Source organism: Mus caroli, unplaced genomic scaffold (genome assembly GCF_978045245.1).
Source record: "Mus caroli unplaced genomic scaffold, Mus_caroli_1 scaffold_17, whole genome shotgun sequence".
In the NCBI taxonomy this organism is placed as follows: Eukaryota; Metazoa; Chordata; class Mammalia; order Rodentia; family Muridae; genus Mus; species Mus caroli.
This window is the reverse complement of record NW_028227272.1, coordinates 57,408,338-57,434,356: the sequence shown is the minus strand read 5'-3', so window position 1 is coordinate 57,434,356 and position 26,019 is coordinate 57,408,338. Positions and strand designations below refer to the sequence as shown.

Here is a 26,019-nt window from a genome sequence, read left to right as displayed (position 1 = left end):
TATTCATATGTCCAAAGTATACAGTTGTTTTTGTAATAGTTCCTTACTTTTAGTCTCTGGGAGGCAACCAAGAGTAACCATAATAGCCTGCACTCCTTTGAGTATCTCTTGAATTATCTATGGCCAAAACCTTGAAAGATGGTTTCTAATGCCTGGTAATTCATTTACTTTAGATACTCTACAGCTCTTTAAAGGAACATTTCCAGCCCAGGTGGCTTGGGCTACAGACCAAACAGAAATTCCCCCTCCCCTCAAAAAAAAGAAAGAAAAAATGGCTAAGAAGTAATTTTTAAAAATGTACATCATTAATCCAATGATTAGGGAAATGCAAGTCGAAACTTGTTTTTGCTTTATACCAATCAGAAAGTCTAAGTTCAACAGAACAACTGACACTGGTGCTGAAGAGGAAGCATGAGGAAGGAAAACACATCACTGTTGGCTGAATTGCAAACTAGGGCAGCCATTTTGGAAATCAGTGTGTATTCTCAAAAAGTTCAACATAATTCTTCCACATAACCCAACTATAGCACCCCTTTATATAGGCACAAAGGGCTTTACATCTTGCATCAGGGGTACTGACTAGGCTGTATTCATTGACCCCATGTACACAATATCTAGGAAGTATAAACAACATTAATGTTCTTCAATTGATAAATAATGAAAATGGGGTGCATATATACCATGGAATATTAGTTAGCTGTAAAGAAAACTGAAGTCAAGAAATTTGAAGGCAAATGGATAGACCTAGAAAAGATCATATTGAATGAGGTAACTGTCCTGGTAGGAAACCTCTGTATGTTCTCTCTCATCTGTGGTTCCTGTCTTCAGTTTTGTCAGGTGTTAGTTTGACTAACACCTAAATTGACTGGAGAAACCAGGAAAGGAAAAAAGTGACTATGGATATGAGGGGTGGAGTAAAATGGATTAAACTTTAATTGGGGATAGAGGTCAACATATAAAGATAGGGAGGGAGGAAAGAAAAATAACTGTGAGTATGTTTAGAAAAGTCAGGAAAAGTTATTATTTTATGTGTAAAATTATAATATATATAATGGAATTCTGAAAATCATATTATTATTAGTCATCTTGAATGGATCTGTTTTTACTGTTAGCTTTTCATTTTATCCAAGTTGATGTTCTCTTTGCTTCAAGAAATCTGCACATTTCCATTTTAACATATGTTTTACTTACTCCACTCAGTCTCTCTTTACATTAAAGCATTCAGTAGAAAGCTACACATCTACACTGAAAAGCTAATTTGAAGAACTTTACTTCATATTAATGCATTTCTTCTTGAAACTCAGGCACGTATTTCTACAATATTCATGAGCTACCTGTAGATCTTGTATAATCATTTAACTTCAAGTTTATACATTTTACTCCTTAGAAAATGGTCCTCATAATGCTCTTTCACATTCTTGATGTGTGAATGATAACTGTGATTAATTATACATTTATAAAGGTATTATAGCTTAGAACAATAAAATATCATATTTGAAATTTTCATATCCATTAAATAGTTCTTGAAAAAGTATGATTATTATAGTAATTATCCAATTCAAAAATGTATATAAAGGCAAGATTATATATACATCCATGTAGAAATATACCGTCAAACCTGGGGTGAATATATTCATCAGTTTGTCATTTGAAACAAATGTTCTAAAATTGCAGTTTCCAACATGAAAGCATATATTACAATATCTTCAAAATTAGTCAGTTTTTGGATACAGTGTATATAGCAATTGTTATAGCCACTGTAATGTCACAGAAAGCAACTGCAAGCAATGCGCTGGACCTTCCAAATCCTGTCTTCCGTTGCAGCACATAGCATTTTACCCTTGAATGTGCCCTTGCAGTCTGAGACTCTCTCACAGCCAAACCATACTGGATCAATATGGACATTATACTTGAACTGGATGGAAGACTTTATGGTAGTTTATTTTAAATTGAAATTTAGACAACTTTCCAGTGAAATGTAGATCAGAGTTTATGTAAGCTCTTTCACATGTTACTAGTAAGCTTGTTCATATGATACTCTTTTGTTTTTTGTTTTGTTTTGTTTTTTGTTTGTTTGTTTGTATTCATTCATCATCTCTGTGAACTTGAGCATCTGTGAGGGCCTTCACCTCCACATCTACTAAATGAAGATCCTTATAAATCACTGGGTCTCTTAAGACTTACATAGAATAGGATATGTAAAAAGAAAAAAAAATCAACATTGAGAACTAAGAGGATGGTAAAGTGTAGTTATTATCTAAATTTGTTATCTAAAATTCTTCTGGGTAAAAAATTAAAGTGCATAATTAAATAATATTTATAGAAGTGCTTGGGTTTTGCCAACACAAATGTCTAAAATTCATGTCAGATTGAACAATAAATTCTAGGCTTGTTGTTAAACCAGCAATGGTATAATATAAAACTTCACTAAAGTGACAGAGTATGTGACCCTTGGAGCAGGGTAGAGAGGATTTTGTTAAAATCTTCAGTCCATTCCATGATGAATCTGCTCTCTAAATTCCAAATTCAGAGATAAATGTCTTGATCAAAATAAGGTAATACATAAGTTAATTTAATTAGGATTTTGAAATGTAGGTTTTTTTTAACTAGACAAGAAATCTATAGTAGTTTTGCTTTGTACCAAAAAATTATGGCTATAAGAATAGACAAATAAGATAAAGACTTACCTGTCCATTAAATTCCACAAAAGTGTATATATTATGAAAGTTATTTATAACTTAAATGTCATCATTAATTGTTCTTTATAAGTTATAGTTCACTCAGTCCTTCCCCTGAAAACCACAATATATAAACATTTCCACACACATTAAACCACTGAGGTACCTTAGGATAAAAGTTCAGATCATGTATTGAGATAACTTTAGGACTGAAACACCTAACTCTCTCATCATATGACTTTGTAAGTAAGTTTATCAGATGGCTCTTAAAAATCTACCCCAAATCTAACACCACAGAATCACAAAAAACATTTAGTTTTGCTCGTAAGCCTATAATTTTGGCAATGTGCAGCAAAATGATCAGTCTCTGCTCCATGATGTTCTTACCTTTGGTTCTGGACTCAGGGCTAAAGAGACCACACTCCAAAGACCATACGCTCTACTAGCAAATAGTTGTCTGGAAGCTCAGCTGGAGCCTAGACTCATTCATGCATTGCATGGTTCTCTACCTAGGTCCTTACACTGTCGTATTATGCTGGGTAGTCTTTAGAAGCATCCAAAAGAATCAACTGGACTCACTCACTATCCACTTTTATGACCTGCCTGGGTAGTCATATACAACCACTTTTACTATAGTCCTAAACATGCCACATTAAAGAAAAGATTATAGAAAAATCCTTGGTAAGTATTTTTATGCATTTCACAACAGTGCAACACAGTACTTATAACTTCATTACCATAAGTAGCCTCCATCTCTAAATGCTACCATAGTAGGTGTTTAAGCTTCCATATACAAATCTAGAGAAAATACCGATCTTTGGACCACAGCAACTTTTTTTTTAAAGATTTATGTATTTATTTTCTATATGTGAGTACATTGTTGCTATCTTCAGATAACCAGAAGAGGCCATCAGATCCCATCACAGATGGTTGTGAGCCACCACGTGGTTACTAGGAATTGAAGTCAGGACCTTTAGAAGAGCTGCCAGTGCTCTTACCCACTGAGCCATCTCTCCAGACCACATAGCAAGTGTTTTAAAACAATGAGAAAACATGCTCTGGGGGTTACTGTTTAGTTCATATTGTTGTTCCTCCTATAGGGTTGCAGACCCCTTTAGCTCCTTGGGTACTTTCTCTAGCTCCTTCATTAGGGGTCCTGTGTTCCATCCAATAGATGACTGTGAGCATCCAAAAATGTCGCTGGTATTTAAAACAGTTGTAAAATGAGGAAACAATATATCTTAGTAAATTAAAAAACAAAATAAAAACAGAATAGGGTTAACAAAACTCCAGTATGCCCAGAATCAAGATTGGGTAAGATCAATAGTTTGCCCCATCTACTTTATCTGTCTCATTTCTGCCTCTTGTTCCTGAGTGATGAACCATAGAACAGCTCATCTGTACTGGAACACTTTGAATAGCATTTACACTGCACTGGTTATTATCAGCTACGTAGAGATGATTTGAATTACACTTAAGTTGTGCCATTCCATGTAAAGGACTTGAGTGTGTGTGTGTCTGGGAGGGGGGGTTATCTGTGGGAGTCCTGGTCATGCCCCAGCACACATGTAGATCCTGAGGAATACCTACACAAACAATACAAGGATATGTCCACTTTTGCTCATAAGGGGATATTACTATTGCACAGATACCCAGCGTGAAGTTTTAATTGGCTAAGCTTATAGATAAAGAATTCATTCAACACTGCAAAAAAAAAAACAAACAAACAAACAAAAAAAAAACAACAACAAAAAAAACAACAAAAAAAACCAAAACAAATACAAAAAAAACCCCTAAAAATCCCTTATGCCACCAAATTGAAAAACCAAAAAGAAATGGATAGTTTTCTCAGTAGACACCATTTAACAAAGTTAAATCAAGAGCAGATAAGCAATTTAAATAATCATATATGAAAAAGATGCAGTCATTAAAATCTCTCTCTCTCTCCAAAACAGATTAAGAAGTCAAAGGCATTTGATTTCAGCACAAACATCTACCATCTACCAGATGTTTGTTTGTTTGTATGTATATATACATATACATATACATATACATATACATATACATATACATATACATATACATATACATATACATATACATATACATATACATATACATATATATATTGTTTACTGATACATGTGTCAGGTTAGCTGGCTAATGGACCCACAGGCACCTGGGCATCTTTTTGTCTGCTCCCCTCATTTTGTCATAGGATGTTAGAATCACAGGTGTGCTATACTGTGCCCAGGTTTATTGGGTTCTAGGAGCTCACCTCGGGTTCTCATGATTATATAAGAATACTAACCTCTGATCGATCTCCATAACCCATAACACCATAACACAGTGTTTGTGTATGAGCTTGTGTTTGTGTGAGTGTGTGTGTGTAGTGTAAAATGGAAACTTGGGGTGGCTTTGATTTGCATTTCCCTGATAACTGAGGATGTTGAACATATCTTTAAGTGCTTCTTGGCCATTTGAGATTCTTCTGTTGAGAATTCTGTTTAGCTCTGTTCTCCATTTTTAATTGGGTTATTTGTTTTTGTGAAGGTTAACTTCTTGAGTTCTTTATATATTTTGGATATTAGCCCTCTATAAGACGTGGAGTGAGGAAAGATTTTTTTCCCCAATCTGTAGGTTGCTGTTTTTTCCTATTGACTATGTCCTTTGCCTTACAGAAGCTTTTCAGTTTCATAAGGTCCCATTTATCAATTGTTGATATTGGAGCCTAAGCCATTGGAGTTCTGTCTAGGAAATTTCCACCTGTGCAATGAGTTCAAGGATCTTTCCCACTTCTCTTCTAGTAGACTCAGTATATCTGGTTTTATGGGGAGGTCCTTGGTCCACTTGCCTGCATACATGTCTCTGTATCATGTGTGTGCATTGTACTTAAAGATACCAAAATGATATATTAAATCATCTTGGAAGGACTCTCACCTGCATGGGAACCTCTCTCTCTCAGCCCTCTCTAATATAACCCCGGGGTCAAGGGTGTTGCCCTGGAGCCCCTGGTATCAGGGGCTGGCTGCCCCTTGTCCAGCCCCCTGCTGAGTGGGGTCAGTGGCTTATATGCCCACCCAGAGCCGAGTGGAAAGTGTCTGGCAGCCCTCCCATGTCTGCCTGCCCAGAGCATAGGAGGAACTCTAGCTGGAGGTCGGCTCTTTGCCTCCCCCTCCTTCCCCTACACCCCTTAGTAGCCCACAGTGGTTGTACCTCAATAAAGTGGTAAAGTGATGTGATGTATGTAAAGTACAGAACGGACTCCAAAACCTTTGTATCCCTGAAACCCAACACTGTGTAGATGTTCAACAAACTGGAGAATAATATGAACACTAGTCTGGTATTTCAAAGATTTTGCATTGCTAAACTTTACCCACAATGCACAACATAGTATATACTTCAGACTGTACACAAAGGCCCCAAATCAAGTGAATCATATGTTTATATAATCATTAAAATGAGTAAAATTATTATTCTTCACTTTTGTCTGTACCGAATCACACAGAAGGTCAGATACGGGCATACAGTAGCCATTTTCTATTTTCTGCTGTACAAATCACAGTACTGCAGTCATACCATGTGTTTAGAAATGCAACTGCAGTGACTTGGGGGAAAATTCAAGCTGGCAGAAATCAGAGGCAGGCATCCCTGAGATTAATGCATCAGGTCAAGGCATAGATTTAAAAACCAGATTCGTATGATTCTGGATGGAAGCTACCTACCGTGGGCACAATAATTGAAAGCAATGAGAATTTAAACTATAGGTTCATATCTAAATAACTTCCTCTCTAGAAGAGAAGTAAAAGAACAGAAACAACCACATCAGAAAACATTAACCTTCCAACAATATTTCATACAGGATTGACATGCTGGAAGATATTTGTACCTGTGCTGCAGGCAATCGTCAAGCTGTTCTGCTTATTTTGTTCATTGGAGGCAAGAAATGCACATCTTATAAGTAGGGAAACAGGATGAGATAGGAAAAGCCAAAAACCATTTATAAGAAAGCAGTTACAGAGTTCTCAAGGTATGGATGCTGCTATTTCATGTCAAGCAGAGCTACAAAGTTTAAACCACTAGCTGAATACAGACCATTCCCCTGTTTCTCTAATTACAGTAATATTATAGCAAGTACTAATGAATTTATTATGTGTTATCTCATTCAATTTAAAAAATATGAAAACCAAAAACAGTAGATACCATCAAAGTGATGTTCATCTCTGTCTTGTCTAAGTAAATGAACCTTCTGTTCACAAATGTGATAACTCAACTTTAATCATTTATGACACAATCTCAAGTTATGTAGTCTATGTGACACCAAAGTATGCTATGCCAGAAAAGATAAGTGCTTAGAATAACATGTTTCTGTTATCTCTAATACCAGAATTATTTATATACATACATACACACATGTATGTGTATGTAAATAATATAAACTTCAAATGCTAAACAGGGAAATATGCATGTATTGACATAAACAATTTCAAATGGAAATTTTTCTTTTATTATCTCATTTTGTTCTATTTAGTATCATTTTTTTTTACTTTATTATCTTATTTTACTTTTTATTTTGAGACAGGGTCTCATTATGCCAGCTTGACCTTATTATGTCACCAAGCATAATTTTGTACTTCTGATCCCCTTATCCACATGACTCACGTGCTGAGATTACAGCATGGGCTGGCATCAAGGCTGGTTTATAGGGTGCCAACCATGGAACCCAGGGTTTCATGTTTTCTGGTGAAGCACTCTACCAACTGAGAGACATCCCAGCCCTCGGGTTTCAATCTTTACAACTCCTCCCTTTTATTATACAGGGTTCTCTAGAGTCACAGAACTTAAGAAATATCTCTATATAATAGGGGTATTGTAATGACTTACAGTTTATAGTCCAGCTAATCCAATAATGGCCAGCTGCAGATGGGGAGCCCAGGAATCTAGTAGTTGCTCAGTCCCATGAGGCTACTTGTTTAAGCTGAACTTCTATAGAAGCAGGTTCCAACATATGTACTGGCAAGTAAGTGTAAGCAGTCAAAGAAGAATGAATCTTCCTTCTTCCATTGTCCTCACGTAGACATCCAGCAGAAGGTGTAACCCAGATTCAAGGTGTGTACCAGAACACCTGAATCTAAATCTTGCTTTGTCACAAGCTGACCTTGAACTCTGAGACCTGCTTGCCTCAGTCTCCTGGAGTTAAAGGCATGTACTACCTTACCTGGGCCTAAGATTTTCATGGCCACTATGCTTCAAGATCTCCATGTCAGGATCCAGGTCAGATACCTGTCTTCCAGTCTCAAGATCTGGGTCACAGGTGTGTCCTCCACTTCTGGATTGTAGGTCCTTCCAGATGTCCTTAAGTTGACAACCAGGAATAACCATCACACCCCCTAAATAGTTTATTTTGCTATGTTAAAGCAGGCATATCTGACCTTAGATACATAAATTTTAAGATAGCATATTCATAGCATAATTATTATGTAGTACTTCAAAAAGGAAACGAAAACTACTTTAAACATACTCTAAGATAAAAAATGCCATGACCACAGCATGTACCAAGTAGACATATATGGTTCTTTGCAGAAAATTAATTAGGACAGCAGTCTCTCAGTATATAGTGTTATTGATGGATATAAGCACCTATTACTGACAGGGATTGTGCCAACTTGTTCTTGTGAAACCTACAGGGACCAGATAAATATTTAACATAGAAAATGCATTGAAATGGTGGTAGATATGTTGGTGAACTGGATCCATGGGACTAGAAACAGAAGTAGCAGTTAATAACAGGGAATGGGTCATAGTTTTATCATAAAGAAAGGAGCATTGCCAACCCAAAGAAAGGCTAACAGCAGATAATTTGTTAAACAGAACCTGGGGATTTCATAGAAATTAAAGAAATCCCTCAATAGTCTCTCATCTATGTAGCAAAAATTCTTCGAAGGCCTAATAATGCCTCACAGTCTTTTAGGCTCAGGAGATGAACTTTAGCAGATGAAAAAGACAGAAATCTCTGCTTGATAAAGCACACAATCTAGTGGGAGATGGTTTTTAAAACTAAATGTGTCGAATGTCAGATGTTGTTAAATCATTTAGAGGCAAAGGAAAGCAAGAGGAGAGCAGTGTGGATTTCTGTGGGCTAGTAAATCAGGACTACAGTTTCGAAGAAGAATCCAAGAGTCCCTCAATTAGATGGTGACATGTACAGAAGCATAAAGGTATCGGGCTGCAAGATATCAGGTGTAAAAGACACTTTGATAGGAACAACTTTGTGTAAGGATTTTAGAAGAAGACCTGTACATTAGCCATATACCTACATACAAGAGGCTTGTTATGTTAATTTTGGTTACTTAAGACAATAAATAAAAGATAATAATGCCTCACAAATATAAGTTAAATTAAAACCAGTCTACTTTTATATAGTAAACAATATTTGTAAAATTTGAATAGGTGACAAATATTGTAAAACAACATAGCTCCCTGTGCCTTTAAAATAATATTTAAATGTTTAATATAATGTTTTCAAATGCAAACACCTCAATTACATGTGCATTTGTATGTAAATGGACTTTTAATTATTAGATTTTAAGTTTTTAATAGATTAATAAATTACTTAACTCTAAATAAGGTCAACTTTAAAGGTCATTTTTGAAGTTGTTAAACATTTATTTTATACTAAATTATTTTAAACTTTATAATTAAGCAAATATTTGAGTTAATGAGCACCATCTGAGTTTTTAAGACAATGCAAAAATCAAGTGTAGAAATCATGTACTTTTTAAAGAATATTTTAATTATGAAAATGTCAGCAAATTAATTATATATTATTTGCACACTGCCAGGTTCTCTTCATTGATTACCTTTGTAGCTAATGTTAGCATATCAAAGAAGAGACAATTGCTGGCATGTTCTTCCTATTGAAAATGATACTGATATATAGGATGTGTGTGTGTGTGTGTGTGTGTGTGTGTGTGTGTGTGTGTGTGTGATCCTAAGGACTGAATATAAGTCCTCATTCATGTCAGCCAGGCAAGCATGAACACGTTTGACACTACCATTTGTTTCTTCCCTTTTTACTTCAAGACAAGGTTTTTCTAAGCTGCCCAGCTTGACCTTGAACTACCTCTGTAGGCTAGGTAGGCCTTGAATTTTCAGTTTACTTGCTTTAACCTCCTAAGTAGCTGTGATTAGATACCTAAACTAGCAGGCCTACCTGAATGCTGATTCCTTAGTGGTAAGTGTGCTGTGTGGAATTAGTAACTCTCTTACTGTGAATTACTCAATTGTTTACCAAAATATATTATAAAGCTAAAACCTCAAAACCAATACAGTTCTATCCTAGACAGTAGGATATTTAAGCACTACAATAATTGTTAAGGATGTACCTTAGGCAAAATATAAGTCCTAAATTACTTGAAGTCAGAAGTAAAAATGATTTGAGATGTATTTTGAGTAGTGTGACTTTATATTATTTAACATTATCACCTAAAAATGCAACAACTCATCTCTTTTTTTTTTTTTTTGGCCAATTATGGGTATCCTCACATATATAATGCAGTGTTGTGTGTAAATGTGTAAAGAATTGTTTACACTTATGCACGAGTATGTGTACCTTCCAAGTTAGCTTAGCTAAGTCTCTAAAATTATAAATGTTCTAATAATTGAATGACTAAGTAGCTAATTTTATTTATCAATGTGAGCATTTATATTGACCTTTGCTGTGTATGTGTAAAATTGAACTCTGCGATGCAAAGTATGTTTGACTTAAAACATGTACAAATCAGAAAATCTCTAGTGATAATTGCTAAAAAGAAATTGTTCTTCCTGTTTACACAGCTTGCAGACCAGGATTCTATAAAGCGTTTGCTGGGAACACAAAATGTTCCAAATGCCCTCCACACAGCTCAACCTACGTGGAAGCAACGTCCGTCTGTCGTTGTGAAAAGGGTTACTTCCGGGCAGAAAAAGACCCACCTTCTATGGCATGCACTAGTAAGTCTGCAGACTTTGTATTTGAAAATTCACCTTGTTCTCTGTGCTTTAAACTCTAAAAATGTAAAAGTAAATGTGCAAACTTCTGTACTGATAATGGTGTCTTGGATAATATGGAACAGTCCTCTTTATCAGGGTTTCTGTTCAACCAATCGCTAAGTATGTGAAATCTTTCCTTTTTGAAACGTATAGAGATACTACCTATGCAAATACCATCCATATGATGAGGCACTGCAAATCTTCCCTAACTAAAATTTGTCTTGAAGAAAATATAAGCTTTTAAGAAATTTTAACCTTTTTTAAAAGAAATTTTAAGTATATAAAACCCCCATTCTTTCCTTTTAACCAGTTTTAGGCATATTGTTGGAGAAATATTGAATTCATCACTTGAGGGAGAATCCAGAGGAATTTTTAATCAAGGTTTTGTAACTGATTTGCAGACAAGCTTGGTTTTCCTTGACACCTGACTGTCCTTTGAATTTGTACACAGGTCTCTCTCTCTCTCTCTCTCTCTCTCTCTCTCTCTCTCTCTCACTCATACACATACAGAGTACAATAGTACAATATTCAAATTAAAATAAATATGAAGGTAATTTGAATGAATGCAGACAGAATTTTAATGGTTTGCTGCTTTCCATTCCTTAAGAATATTGAAGTATCTATACATTTTAAAAAGTAAAAATATTAATAGCTCACTAAGATAGGAAGATATATAATATTAACTTTTAGATGTAAACTTTAGATTCACAAACAAGCTATAATAGGCAACAATGTACCCATTTGGGGGATTAATAGGTGCTGAAATTTTAAATTGAGAGTTACATAACTCATAGAAACAATGATTAAATGTTTCAATTTTATTTTTCCCTGAGTTTAAAGTGTTCCCTTCTTAAAACTTTATTATAGTTCATTCTTTGAGAATTTCACACATAAATTTAATAAAACATGATCATGTTCCCCATTGGGACCATTCCCCTCCCAACTTTCCCTATATGCCCCAACATATCACCATATCGCTCTCTTATCTTAGGTATTTTCTTCCCTCTTCTTTACTTTTTTCCTTCTCCCTCCCTCCCTCCCTCTCTCCCTCCCTCCCTCCCTCCTTCCCTCTCTTCCTTCCTTCCTTCCTTCCCTCTCTTCCTTCCTTCCTTCCTTCCTTCCTTCCTTCCTTCCTTCCTTCCTTCCTTCCTTCCTTCCTTCTTTTTTAAAATAACATACAATGTTCAATCAGTGTTGCCAACATGTATTTGGGTTAGGACCCATCCCTGGAACACTGGACCACTATCAGTGGCCACAAGCTCAAAGAGGAATCGGTCTTATTTGGTGCTATGGGGTTGTGATTGTGCCAGTTTTGTAAGTACCTTGGGTCAACTCTTGTGTATTTTCTCTTCAGAATTTTTTGATATATTATATTGAAATTTTGTCATTTAAATGCCTCTGTTCATTTTTTCCTCTCCAGTCATGTAAATACATTTAACAGCATCCTTATTTGGTTGTGGCTATGATTCACTTTGCATCATCTCTTTATTTCATTTAGATTTATGATGCCTACCATATTGCTGTTTAATTAGCCTTCTGCTACTTTACGTACCTATATCAAAAAAAAAGAAAAGAAAGAAAAGAAAAGAAAAAAAAGAAATGAAAGAAAAGAAAAAACCATCACCAAAAATCCTCATTTCCCTTTGCATGAGAAACATCTTTACCCTGTCATTCACTCCATTTCATGCTGTTGCACACACATTCGTGAAACTATATGTGACATATCTTACTTCTCATATTCGTGTCTGGCAGACACCATGACCAAAAGATTCTCGAGAAAGGGAAAGATTTATTTCAACTTATTAGGTGCAGTCAATCATTAAGGGAATTCAGGGCCGAAACACAAACAGCATTTTGAAGCAGACACCATGGAATAATGCTGTTTGCTGGCTCTGTCCCTTGTCCATACATAGCTATCTTTCTTGTATAGCCCCGGACCACCTGCACAGGGAATGGTGTCATCCACAGTAGAACTTACCATCCTTTCTTCCTTAACAATCAAAATAATTCCCCATAGACCTGCTCAAAGAACAAGGTGATCTCCACAGTTCTTTAAACTAGGTGTTCCTCAAGGATGGCTCTAGGCTATGTCAAGTTGAGAAAGTGAACTAGGGCATGACATTCATTCTGAAGGATTGCAATCTCTTTTTCACCCTCTTTGTAATCTATTTTATGTTATAACACCTATGGTTTCCCTTCTTCTTCTGTTAGATGTTGGCTTTCTTCACAGTGCTTATCTGCCTTTTCAGTATATTCTTATTCTCTCCCATAGTTCCAGTTCCAGATGTCCTCTGTAGGTAGATGTGTTGATAATTTTGCATATTCCCACTCTTGTGAACACAGGAGGGCCAAAGTCTTTTAGCCTGAGATTAAGAAATCTGATCACGTGTTCACCTCCTGCCCCCCCCCCCCTCCTCCTCTCACTGTATACAGCACACTGCCTTTGCAAACTCGCTGAGCTTCAAAGATACTGAGTTTATTCCTGTGGGAATAGGATTCGTACCATTTGAAGCATCCTCTCTGTTAGGCTTCTTATGGCTGTTTACATTCCACTTGGTAGGATCAAATAGCAGTGCTTCAGATGGTTATGTTCTGAACCAGTCTTTCAAAAATGACACCTGCCTACTTGATCTTTTTGTCAACAAATTGTATGTTTTATGCTCTGTATCACTGAAAAATCTTTATTTCTGTACCTACTTCATTATTGAATGTCATTTTATCGCACCAGAGGGGACATGGGACTTTTCATGCTTTTGGCACACTGCGACCTCACCTCTCAGAACAGTACCTGGCATACAGAAGGGCCTTAATATTTGATGAAGAGAGAAACTAATCAGTTCGAGCTTAACCTCCCAGATCCAGTTTTATTACTCTCAACCTTGACTTGCTCATCTATCCTTGTTCTGTTTTCTTTAGCTTGATGAATCTTCATTTATCCATGCTTTCAAGACAAGCATACTAATTGTACTTCAAGTCAAGAACATCTAAGGTCAACTCCCATCTTGTCTCTCTGCCTCCAAATTTACCTATATCAAGGTCTTTGAAACCGTCCTAATATCCACTTGTATCAAAAGCATACTTGCTGATTGAGACATACATTATTAAATTAATTTATTGCAATTCTTTTTAATCAACTGTAAGTCAAAAGATAGTAAGAGTAATTCAGTGAAATATGATGAGCTTTGCCTGGTAGCTTAATATAGTTCATACTTTCTAAATTTTATTTCTCAGGTGACTCATTAATGAAAGATTTCTACTTTCCTATGGACCCTGTAGAGGATGTTCCACATTGTAAGATCTTGATGATCAGGGCCATTTCTGACAGAGTTCAGAGTGCAGAAGAATAACTGTCTGAGACTTTGCCAGGTCAATACACTGAATTTTGTAAAACTACACAATAAAATAAGTATTGCTTTTAAAAGTACCCCCTACATATTTGTTGCAAATGTACAACTTGGTCTTCATATGGATTCCATAACAATCTGACCAGGAGCTATCTTGGACTCTGTACTCTGCTATTGGATCCCCTTCCTCCTACTTAGACTTCCTGGCTGGGCATCAGTGGGAGAAGATATTCCTCATCCTGGTGGGACCAGATGTCCTAGGGTAGGGTAGTATGCAGGGGGAGGGGGCAATGGGAGGAGGGATTTGTGAGGGTAGGACTCGGAAGGGAGGACTATGACAGGGATGTAAATTGAATACAAAATAAATAAAAATAAGAATAAAGTACTTATTGAACAGGATTAAATAGATATATATGAAATATTTAATACGCAGAGGAGTGTAAAATCAGAAGAACAATATAAATGTATGATCCCAGCACTTTTACTTTGCTTTTTCCTCATGATTTTACATCATCAGGAATTTGCTTTCTTAGAGCAACTGAACAGGTGCTGCAGGATTTGTGCATTTAGAGATCATTTACATTGCCTACTTAGAAAGGTTCCTATCAAATGCAAATCACACGTGTGCGTACCTCAACCGCACACCGGGAAAGACACCGTGTTGTGGTTATCTGAACATATAATCACATACCCTGCTAGTAAAACAGTTTCTGGGAACTTCATTCTTAATACACAGGAAAATACCATGCCTTTGTATTTGCTATACAAAAACAGTGATTGGGAAGGAAGCATAAAACTTCAATTTGCATTTGCTCTAAAACTAACACTGTGAAGCATAGCTTCATTATTTCTGGAATAATTGGCCACTTCAGAGTCATTATTCTCTCATTCTTATTTTGAACAGAATAAATGCTGCTCACAGTACAGCAGGTGGGTTCTTCCCTTTCTGCTCCTCTAATCAGGACCTACACTTCCTGGATGAGCCCAGGAGGCCCATCAATCACATCCCCCTGCTCTGCTTGCTTCCTCCTCCTTTCTACAGCTCCTTTTCATTTTTTTTTTCATACCCATTTTCCACAACTCAAGTTCTGTATGAAAGATATCATTCTTGTGTCTTGATTGTTCACATCCTACACTAAAGCACAAAAGCCAAGCTGATGGTTTAGGTGACTCCCTGTAAACACAACGTAGCAGAAGCCTGAAAGGAAGGAGGCACAAAATTAGTTTTTATTACCTCTGGCAGGCAGAATTGTGTTCTGTATTTGCTTCATTATAGAAAGCATCTCTAAATAGTTGCTGCATGCATTGAAATATTATAATTTTAAGAAATTAAAGAGACCCTATGTTAAAGAATCCCAGCTTCACCATTTTAGACCACAAGGACGAGATGTCATTTGAGATTCATGGATTAGTCTAACTACAGTCACTTTCATAGATAACTCAGGAGAGTTTCTTTCATTAATTTTTTTTGGGGGGAAGCAATTTTTATTGGAACAATTATTAGGAGAATCTCCTGGTGTTGAAGAATCAGTAAAATCTTGTTATTACTGCATCTTTCCCTGGCTTCTACAATGGAATTTGGAGGGGGGAAAAAAGAGTCCCACTAAATAGTATCAATTTTTAAATAGGAAAGTAATTCAAAACATCTATAGTTTCAAAGAAAACATTCAAAATTACACTGCAATGTTCTGTGTTTCCAGGAAGACTGATTAGTGTGTCTGAACCTCCTCTCTCATTGTTTTGCTTTGTCCTGACAAATTATGGCCGCTTAATCCATCTGTATTTTTCTCTTCCCATTCTAATGGATGCTATTTCGAAGTATTGGAATCAAGAAAGGACTTCATGTATGTGTACATTTTTTTTCTTTCACAGTAGTAGCTAAAATGTTTAACAAAGCCCTAATAACAACAGCTCATTTTCTAGGTTATGTTTTTTCCATTTATTCTTTATGTGAGAAGCTATATGACATTTCCATAATTCATTTTTGTAGCATTATCATTGATTCCATGAAATAAATCCTGTGAAGATCTAAGGACACTCTTTAGATTTAGGTGTGTTTTTAATGCATAGGCAAGAGGTACAGAAGTGGCCAGTTCTGTGCCTCGGAGAGTAGAGTTGTCACAAAGGGGATGCCATTTAAATCTGAGTAGAATTTTCTGTAATGCAGAAAGTAAAAGCAATTTATAAACTGAATACACAAAGACTTTGTTGTGCAACACTATGCCTGGGAAGACATCAGCAAATATCTCTTCACCCCAAATAGGGTAATAGTGACATGCCAAAGTAAGGATACCTCCCCACACTGCACTCCAATGTGGTGAACCAGTGCATATTATTGCGGTTACTTCAAGAAGTTTGTGAGACAGGTAGTAAAAGGAGCAATGATTGATCAAAACTCAAGGAGTTGAACGGATTTGCAGCCCCATAGGAGGAACAACAATACCAACTAACCAGTACTCCCAGAGCCTCCAGGGACTAAACCACCAACCAAAGAGTACACATGGTGGGACTCATGGCTCCAGCTACATATGTAGCAGAGGATGGCCTGGTTGGTCATCTATGGGAGGAGAGGCTCTTGGTTTTGTGAAGTCTCTATGCCCCAGTATAGGCAAGTGGCAGGGCCAGGAAGTGGGAGTAGGTGGGTTGGTGAGCAGGGAAAGTGGGGAGGGGAAACAGGGAGGGGATTTTCAGAAGGAAAAACAGGCAAGAGGATAACATTTGAAATGTAAATAAAGAAAATATCTAATTAAAAAAAAAACAAAACAGTGAAGAAAAAAAAACAAAACAAAACAAAACAAAATAACAGATGTTACACGTAAAGTCCACACTAGCACAGGTAACAACTCATGAACACTGAAAAGCCAGGTCAGAGTTTCTCTTCTAGGCAGCTCATTTTGTCAGAGCCTTTTCCAGCCTGCTCACTGGTATATGCCTCTCCAGCAGTCCTTGCTCTTTATACAATTTGAAAGAGAGAAGGGTCTAGTATATCTTGTCATTTTAGAGACTTACTAAACCTCCTTGGTAGTTTATTTTTCTGAGTTAGTAGTGAACCCTCCTGAGAATATATTGAGTCTTAAAAATGGTTGAATGAAAAAAATTCTAGATTAATAAGGTACAAAAAGAAGGAATGGAAAATTAAAAATGGACCATGGCCAGGTGAAAAAAACCTACTTGTAGATAAAGATGAGAACCTTGAAGTATATTCTACAAATTAATAGTACTTGGTCTATTTTTATTTGTTTTACTTTAAAACTTTAAAAATAATATAATACTAATACAATGGAATTCAAAATTAGTGTTTCATTCTTCAAACATAGTACCATAAAAATATTGATTGATACATATTCTTTATTTTAGAAGATTAAAGATGAAGGAGAGATTTTGTGTATATGAATAATTCAAAACAATAAAAAATTCTGAGTTCCAAGAATTATTTGCTTTAATAGTTTACATTTTAATTGTTCTCCTTTAGAATATTAATTAATCAGCTATTCTAAGAGAAATCACTTGTAGAGAAATTGCTATTGATTGCTGATTTGTGTGTTTGAAATTTTTTAAATTAACAGTAATTTGAAAAAAAAATACATGACTGCAAACAATACTTTCTAATACTTCTTTGCCAAAACATTTTAAAGTATCCTATAGAGATATTTAAGAATATATTTTAGAGCAATATTAAGTCTAAAGTTGTACTTCTTGGATGACCAGATAAATTTACCTTTTATAAATTGAAATCACAGCCAATGCTCATTTGCCAAAAATACCTAATCATTTTTCGATGGTTAAATGGATCCTTTTAATGTGGATTCCATGTGGATTAACATTAAACTATTAATCTACCATTTTAGCAGCATTTACATGAAATTTTTTCTTTATGTTAGGAATCAGTATTATTACATACCTTGGAGTTAGGGTAGCAACTTAAGAACTAAAAAATGGATAAAAGAATTATGATAGCTTTGTTTTCATAAGTTGCAATCTCTATTCCTGAGTATGTATCTTAGTAGGTCTGTCACAAGGCAGATCTTGAAGGTGACAAGGAAGCATTGGAATAAACTGCTCACCACATTCCAGCATGGACACAGAGAAAACAACAAAAGGGCCAACTGTTCAATATTCCTGTCAGGGACTTAAGTCTTCCATCTAAGGTTTTTTGTTGTTGTTGTTGTGGTTGTTGTTGTTGTTGTTTTGATTTTTGTCTTTGTTTATATTTGTTCATTTATTTTATGTATGTGAGTACACTGTCGCTGTCTTCAAATTCACCAGAAGAGGGAATCAGATTCTATTACAGATATTTGTGAGCCACCATGATGTTGCTGGGAACTTAGGACCCCTGGCATAGCACTTCTTAAATACTGAGCTATCTCTCCAGCTCAATTTAAGTTCTTTTAGTGAAGTTCTTATATCCTTCATTGCACTGGAGGTTGGCACCAAAGTCTTCAGGACTTCATTTTCTTTATATTTCAAACCATAACATTTTGGTCTAATTTTTATTATTATTAACAATGAAAAGGAAGGAAGGAAGGAAGGAAGGAAGGAAGGAAGGAAGGAAGGAAGGAAGGAAAGAAGGAAGTCCATTATTAGCAGTATTTAGGCTGAGAGTTTCACAAAAGACTTTATATGAGTTTACATATTATGATAACAGAAATTATAAATATTCATCATGTCACATGAAAGCTGAAATATCCTTAAACTTGTTTTCTTCTAAACTAACCTTTATTTAAATCAGTTGTTCTCAATCTGTGAGTTATGACCCCTGTGTGGAGGGTTTAGAGGGTCAAATGACCCTTCCACAGAAGTCATCCAAGACCACCAGAAAACACAGAAACATTATTATTTATAACCAAAGCAAAATTAGTTATGAAGTAGCTATGAAAATAAGTTTGTTTGGAGATCACCAAACACAGGAACTTTCTTAAAGGGTCAAAGTATTAGGAAGTTTAAGAACCATTTGCAATAGACTGTTTTATATAACTCTGGTATTTCTCCACACATTTCTGAGATAGTAAGATGCAATGAACCAATTTTGAGGAAATGCTAGAGTCAACTCAGCAATATATATAAACCGTTTGTTCCAGGGGCGGTAGATCAGAAGACTCACATTTGAACACTGAATTTGGTTTTATTTGATATCATGTGGGATTTTTCTATATTGTGTAGAGATAGTCTGAAAGAGACAGCTATGTTTACAAATAATTTTCATTTAAAAATAATATTAAAGTGATAGAATACACAGCTTCTGAGGAATGACGGATTGCAGAGTCTGTGGGACCATGTGCTTTCTGTGGAGGAGGAGGAAGAGGAAATAAGAAAGTGTTGTCTGGGTCTCAGGCATTTTACCTGAGCAATGGGCATTTATTCTTTCAAAGTATAAAGAGGAAATCCAAGTGGAAGCAAAAGAATGCTTATGAGAAGAGACTCTCTTTATAAATATTATTAGTAATAGAAAGGGTAGCAGAACTAGAGCTAGTTTTACTGTGTAGGTTTTTTTTTTTTTCATCTTGAGTTTGAAAACTCAAGGCCAGAAAAATTTCTCTGTCGTTACAAAGTCAGTCTGTAGGGTGAGGATAAGAGCTATCTTCTATCCAAGAAGTTATTTGTTTTTCCTGAAGAAAAAAATCAACATAAGGAAATCCCTAAGAGTTTTTGAGACAAATGTCTCTAAATGCATTATTGCTGCCATGATGTTTTCTCGGTGTCATATAATATTTGTACAATTTATAAATGATAACAAAGCAATCAGGCCACATTCAGAAAAGCCCAGTGACACATAATTTAGTTGAATCTGAGGATTAGAATTAATTGTCTCTCTTTGTTCCACATTCTAAATCTTAGTAAATGATTCAGTACGTGTCATTACAGCTTAATATTTGCATGAAATCACAGTTTAGCTGGCATAATTTAACAGCAATTAAAAAGCTATTTAATCATCATGCAAATTGGTTGTGAGGGCCCTTGAGTGAGAAGGGTGTCCCTATTTTTTTAAATTTTTTAACATATGTCTAAGCAGATAGTTATAAACATTTGGACACCCATAACATAATTGATAAAATTTCCTAGTTGTAGATATATACATGAATAATAATCTATGCTATCAATTATGAATTAAAGAAAAATCAGCAATATAAATGTGTCACAATGAGACATTATTAGGGTAATGAATTTTTCTCCTCATGCATGAGTTTAGGAGGAAAGTAAAATGCACATTTGATCCTGGGTTTGTTTATAATTTCCTCCATCTTTTCTTGTCTGAAGGCATACCTATCTGAAAGCCCACAAAAACATAAAATGACATAAAGTAATACATTCAGCATTCTTTAATAAAAATTCCCAACATCTTTTTAGGTCTAGCGTTTGGTAATAGGAATACTGGCGGCTGGAGATTCCTTCCTGTACATGACTGACATCAGAACTGCACAAAAGGAAATAAGAGACAATACCCTATGGGTATTTTATTCCCAATTCTAAGAAGGGGCAGAGTGTCTACACTTTGGTATTCGTTCATCTTGAGTTTCATGTGTTTTGCAAATTGTATCTTATATCTTGAGTATTCTAAGTTTCTGGGCTAATATTCACTTTTCAGTGAGTACATATCATGTGAGTTCTTTTGTGATTGAGTTATCTCACTCAGAATGATGCCCTCCAGGTCCATCCATTTGCCTAGGAATTTCATAAATTCATTCTTTTTAATAGCTGAGTAGTACTCCATTGTGTAAATGTACCACATTTTCTGTATCCATTCCTCTGTTGAGGGGCATCTGGGTTCTTTCCAGCTTCTGGCTATTATAAATAAGGCTGCTATGAACATAGTGGAGCATGTGTCCTTATTACCAGTTGTAACATCTTCTGGATATATGCCCAGGAGGGGTATTGTGGGATCCTCCACTAGTACTATGTCCAATTTTCTGAGGAACTGCCAGACTGATTTCCAGAGTGGTTGTACAAGCTTGCAATCCCACCAACAATGGAGGAATGTTCCTCTTTCTCTAGATCCTTGCCAGCATCTGCTGTCACCTGAATTTTTGATCTTAGCCATTCTGACTGGTGTGAGGTGGAAGGAGTTACAGAGACAAAGTTTGGAGCTGAGAGGAAAGGAGGGACCATCTAGAGACTGCCATATCTGGGGATCCATCCCATAATCAGCCTCCAAACGCTGACACCATTGCATACACTAGCAAGATTATGCTGAAAGGACACTGATATAGCTGTCTCTTGTGAGGCTATGCCGGGGCCTAGTAAATGCAGAAGTGGATGCTCACAGTCAGCTATTTTATGGATCACAGGGCCCCCAATGGAGGAGCTAGAGAAAGTACCCAAGGAGCTAAAGGGATCTACAACCCTATAAGTGGAACAACAATATGAACTAACCAGAACCCCCCGGAGTTCGTGTCTCTAGCTGCATATGTATCAGAAGATGGCCTAGTAGGCCATCAGTGAAAAGCCCATTGGTCTTGCAAACTTTATATGTGTCAGAACAGGGGAACGACAGGGCCAAGAAGTGAGAGTGGGTGGGTAGGGGAGTGGAGGGGGGGGGAGGGTATCGGGGACTTTTGGGATAGCATTGGAAATGTAAATGAAGAAAATACCGAATTAAAAAAAATGAAAAAAAAAAAAAAGAGAGAGACAATATCCCAAAGCCAATGCAGTATCATGTGATTTATTGCTTATATTTTGCTCATCAATAGTATATAATAGACTTTATTGCCATGGCCCCATCCTCAAATAATGCACCACAGTGTACTGTGATGTTCTTTAAAAATATGTCTCTTCCATACATTAAAACCTTTGAGTCTGGCTGGGAAGATGGTTCAGTATTTAGAAAAGTACATTTTTTGAGGGTTTGAGTTCAGACCTATAGAACCCATGTAAAAGCAGGGTTCATGGAGCAAGCGTTTTTTAGTCCTAACTCCCCAAAGAAGAAGAAATGTAGCAGATTAGTATAATAGAAAAACAACAAAAAGGCCAGGTCTCAAACAAGGTAAACGGTAAAGATTGATACTTAAGATTGTCCTCTGACCACCACCCATTCTCTGTGGCATATGGATGCCTTAATTAACCCCCACTTATTTATACACAATTATCCACATGTACACATGAGTGAACACACACAGATGCATGCACATACACACACACACACCTCTACAAATTTCATTTTGTAACAGTTAGACACAGAAAATTGTCTAGCTGTTCTACATAATGTAACTATTTTGAGTTATCTATAATGCTCCATGCTGCCCCTTGCAACTCAGTTCATGGATTCTCTAACTGCCTTCTAATCCAGGTGCCTCCCTGTCTGTTCCATATTTGCTTGTTTTTAAGAATTTTCTTGACTAAAACTACATACTCCTGACCTCTAATATTCTCATCACTCTGACCATGTTTCTTATCACTGCTAATGTTTTCTTATGTTGTTACCAAGAGTTAAGTCCCTTCTGATTGTTTCTATCTCAGCTCATGCACTTTAACATTCTAAAATAGTAATTTTCATCATTTGAATCTGCTAACATAAGTGTGCTTTTTATTTATTTATTTTTTTGATTGTCCAGTAAAAGTCAACTGCAACAATGCAGGAATAATATCTACCACATCTACCAGAGTATCAGCCACAGAGTAGCCACTAAAAAAAAAAAAAAGCATTCATTTAATGAATACATGAACATAAGTTGATATTCAAAAGATATCTACATCACAATTTGAACTTCTGCCCTAAGAGAGTATTGAAGAATTCCTACCTACTGAGCCGTTTCTCTTAAAAAAGAAAATTTCAGGACTCTTTAGATTTCTTTAAATTAAAAATTCTAAATTGTCTGAAAAATGTGGGTTGTTCCAGCATTTGTATAATGAGCTATTTTTCAACTTTTTTTGTTTTGTTTGTTTGTTTTATGTTTTGTTTTTGGTTTTTGTTTTGTTTTGTTTTTCGAAACAGGACTTTTCTGTGCAGTCCTGACTGTCCTGGAACTCACTCTGTAGACCAGGCTGGCCTCGAAGTCAGAAATCTACCTGCCTCTGCTTCCCAAGTGCTGGGATTATAGGCATGCGCCACCACTGCCCGGCTTTCATCTATTTTATAAAAAATATTCTTATGGAATTTTATATACCATGAGAATCTTTATATAGACAATATCTCATCGATTCTAAGACATTAAAATATCCCTTAACACCTAGTCTGGCCTTGATGAGACAGACCTTCAGCTCATATTTTATCAGTGAATGAAGAGTAGCTGAAATAGAAACTCACATGAGTAAAAAAGATTAACGGCATAATTTTACAAGATGATACCATGAAAGGCTGCTGAGTGCTATGTGTTATGCTATATATAGAAAACCAAAATGTAGATGACTACACACATCATGAGAGCAACCTAACTTAGGTGTTGATGACAATGAAGATAGAATTGGCTAAGACTTCTTTAGGGATATTTTCTAATTATTGCCTCTGATTTTCATTTCTAATACATTTCTAAATGATCTGCCCATTCAAAATTAATGACAATATATTCCCAACAGCTGGAAAATATATTCTGTGTATTTGACAAAAAAATGAATGGGTGTTTTTTTTTTCTACTCAATAATGAGAACACAAGTTCTGAATGCTGTACACAATTTGATGAGTACACATACCACAGTTTCAAATTATGAAAATGGTAAGATAATTAATGAGGATATTAAAGGGCACATCTCATAATTTACAATTTCAACCCATTACATATTTTACAGCAAACAAACTTTGAAAGTGTTCCTTGAAGATATATGGACTTTGACATTAAATATTGAAGTTTAAATACTCAAAAATTAAGAAATGTACTGTATTCACCATTAAAGTTTCCTCCTTAAGCTTCATTAGATATTTAAACAGATCCTTTATAGTTCCTATAAGAAAATGGCTACCAATTAATATTAAAAATCAGCTGCATGTACTTATGAAAATTTCTATGTTGCACCACCATCTTTCATTGTTCTATGAAAATACAACTTATTTTCTAATTGCTTTTCTCTAGGACCACCTTCAGCCCCTAGAAATGTGGCTTTTAACATCAATGAAACAGCCCTTATTTTGGAATGGAGCCCACCCAGTGACACAGGAGGGAGAAAAGATCTCACATACAGTGTAATCTGTAAGAAATGTGGCTTAGACACTACCCAGTGTGAGGACTGTGGTGGAGGACTCCGCTTCATCCCAAGACACACTGGACTGATCAACAATTCTGTGGTAGTACTGGACTTTGTGTCTCACGTCAATTATACCTTTGAAATAGAAGCCATGAATGGAGTTTCTGAGTTGAGCATCTCTCCCAAGCCATTCACAGCTATTACAGTGACCACAGATCAAGATGGTAAGTACCATTACTATTCTCTCAAAATTGACTCACAGTTCTCTTTTATGTGTAACATGTGTGGTCTAGCTTAGTTTAATTTAATTTGGTAATTATTTCTATTGAAATATTCATTCAATAGAAAACATGACTTCTTTGCTTTCATATCTTATCATGATGAGAAAAAGAGGTTTTGTTTTTTGGTTGTTGTTGTTGTTGTTGTAGTTGTTTTGGTTTGGTTTGGTTTGGTGGTTTTGTATTTTTTTTATCCTAAGCAGTATGGCTGGCAAGATAAAATGCTTCTCTGTAATGAGTGTTTGTATTTTTAATACAACAGGATACTGATATTTCTTAATAAGTGCATATTTAATTTTACCAGTGAAAGCAGCTATAAATAAAATGTTGCTAAATGCGCTAAAATTCAATCAGCCCACTTATGTTTACCCTCCTTTTTACATGTCAAATAAAACAAATAGCAACAAGTTATTATAATTATAATTAATCTGTATTTTTAAAAGTTGTAGCTAATGTGTTTAACAATGGCATTATACACCTTTAAAGAAAACGCAGTCACACTAACAGAGGTAAGTGTACACACATACATACACATACATATTCAAATACTATTGTTTATGTGATATTATGAAAACAATTTAAACTGATGTAAAACATGATAAATTTAGTTAAAGGTATCATTATATGATTACAAAATTTTATTCTTATGTAGTCAGGCATAAACACTCATGGATTTTTAGGTATATGCTGTCTTTACTTCACCTCCAACATAATTATTTTACAGAGTGGGATAACAAAAAAATACAAACTCTTAAAATATCTTTTAAGAAGCAATAACAAATTCTATAGATATACAATAGACTGCTTTACAACTGATAGCATTGGCAAACACACATAACAGAAAATTATAAAAGAGAAAGCCAGCTTTCTAGGCTTTATTAATTTGCTGTATCCGCTGTAACCAACATCCTGTACTTTGTGACTTACACAGCAATTTCCCTTTCACATTGCTATTGGCTGGAAGTTAATAGAAAGACTGCTTCCAACTTGAAATGGTTTGTAAGCCTTTCAAAATGGCAAACTTTTTCCATGTCTCCATATGGTCTTTCGGTCTTGTATCCAGTCCTCAAAAATTCTCTTTGTGTATGGACATCAGTTATTGAATTATGACCACCATTGTAACCTTAGGCTTCCTTAATAACTCATTAAAGACTTACTGCCAAATATGTCATGCTACTGGGAACTCAAAGGTAGATTTCATCTATTGAGTACAGAATAATAGAATAGTTCAGCTCATAACATAAAGCATTTGTGTTACTTAGTATAAACTAGGTCTTCATAAGAATACTAACCAAAACTTAGTATTCTTTAAAACAAAATGATACAGAATGTAGATATAGTTTTGTGGTTAATATTCCTTGGTGTTTTCCAGAAAACACACACACACACATGCACATGCACACACACACACACAAAAGCATGATGCAAAGAGATCATGTTTCTGTTTCCATCACCCATGTTAGGAGGCTGACAACAAAATGGAGCCCTGGCTCCAGTTAGTCCGATGCTTGTTTCCGTTCTCCAGCTGCACTTGAGCACACACACATGGCAGGCACTGGTGAAGCCTAACACATAATC

The 26,019-nt window shown here is 35.7% G+C and overlaps 1 protein-coding gene across 3 annotated transcripts in view; it reads left to right on the top strand.

Annotated features, from left to right (window-relative positions):
* Positions 1–26,019, top strand: part of Epha6 (EPH receptor A6) — a 922,149-nt gene that overhangs the window by 363,683 nt on the left and 532,447 nt on the right. For all 3 annotated transcript variants that reach the window (XM_021184473.3, XM_021184474.3, XM_085832510.1), the window contains 2 exons: positions 10,515–10,670; positions 24,052–24,387. In XM_021184473.3, the coding sequence (XP_021040132.1) occupies positions 10,515–10,670; positions 24,052–24,387 (492 nt within the window). The remainder of the gene's footprint in view (positions 1–10,514; positions 10,671–24,051; positions 24,388–26,019) is intronic.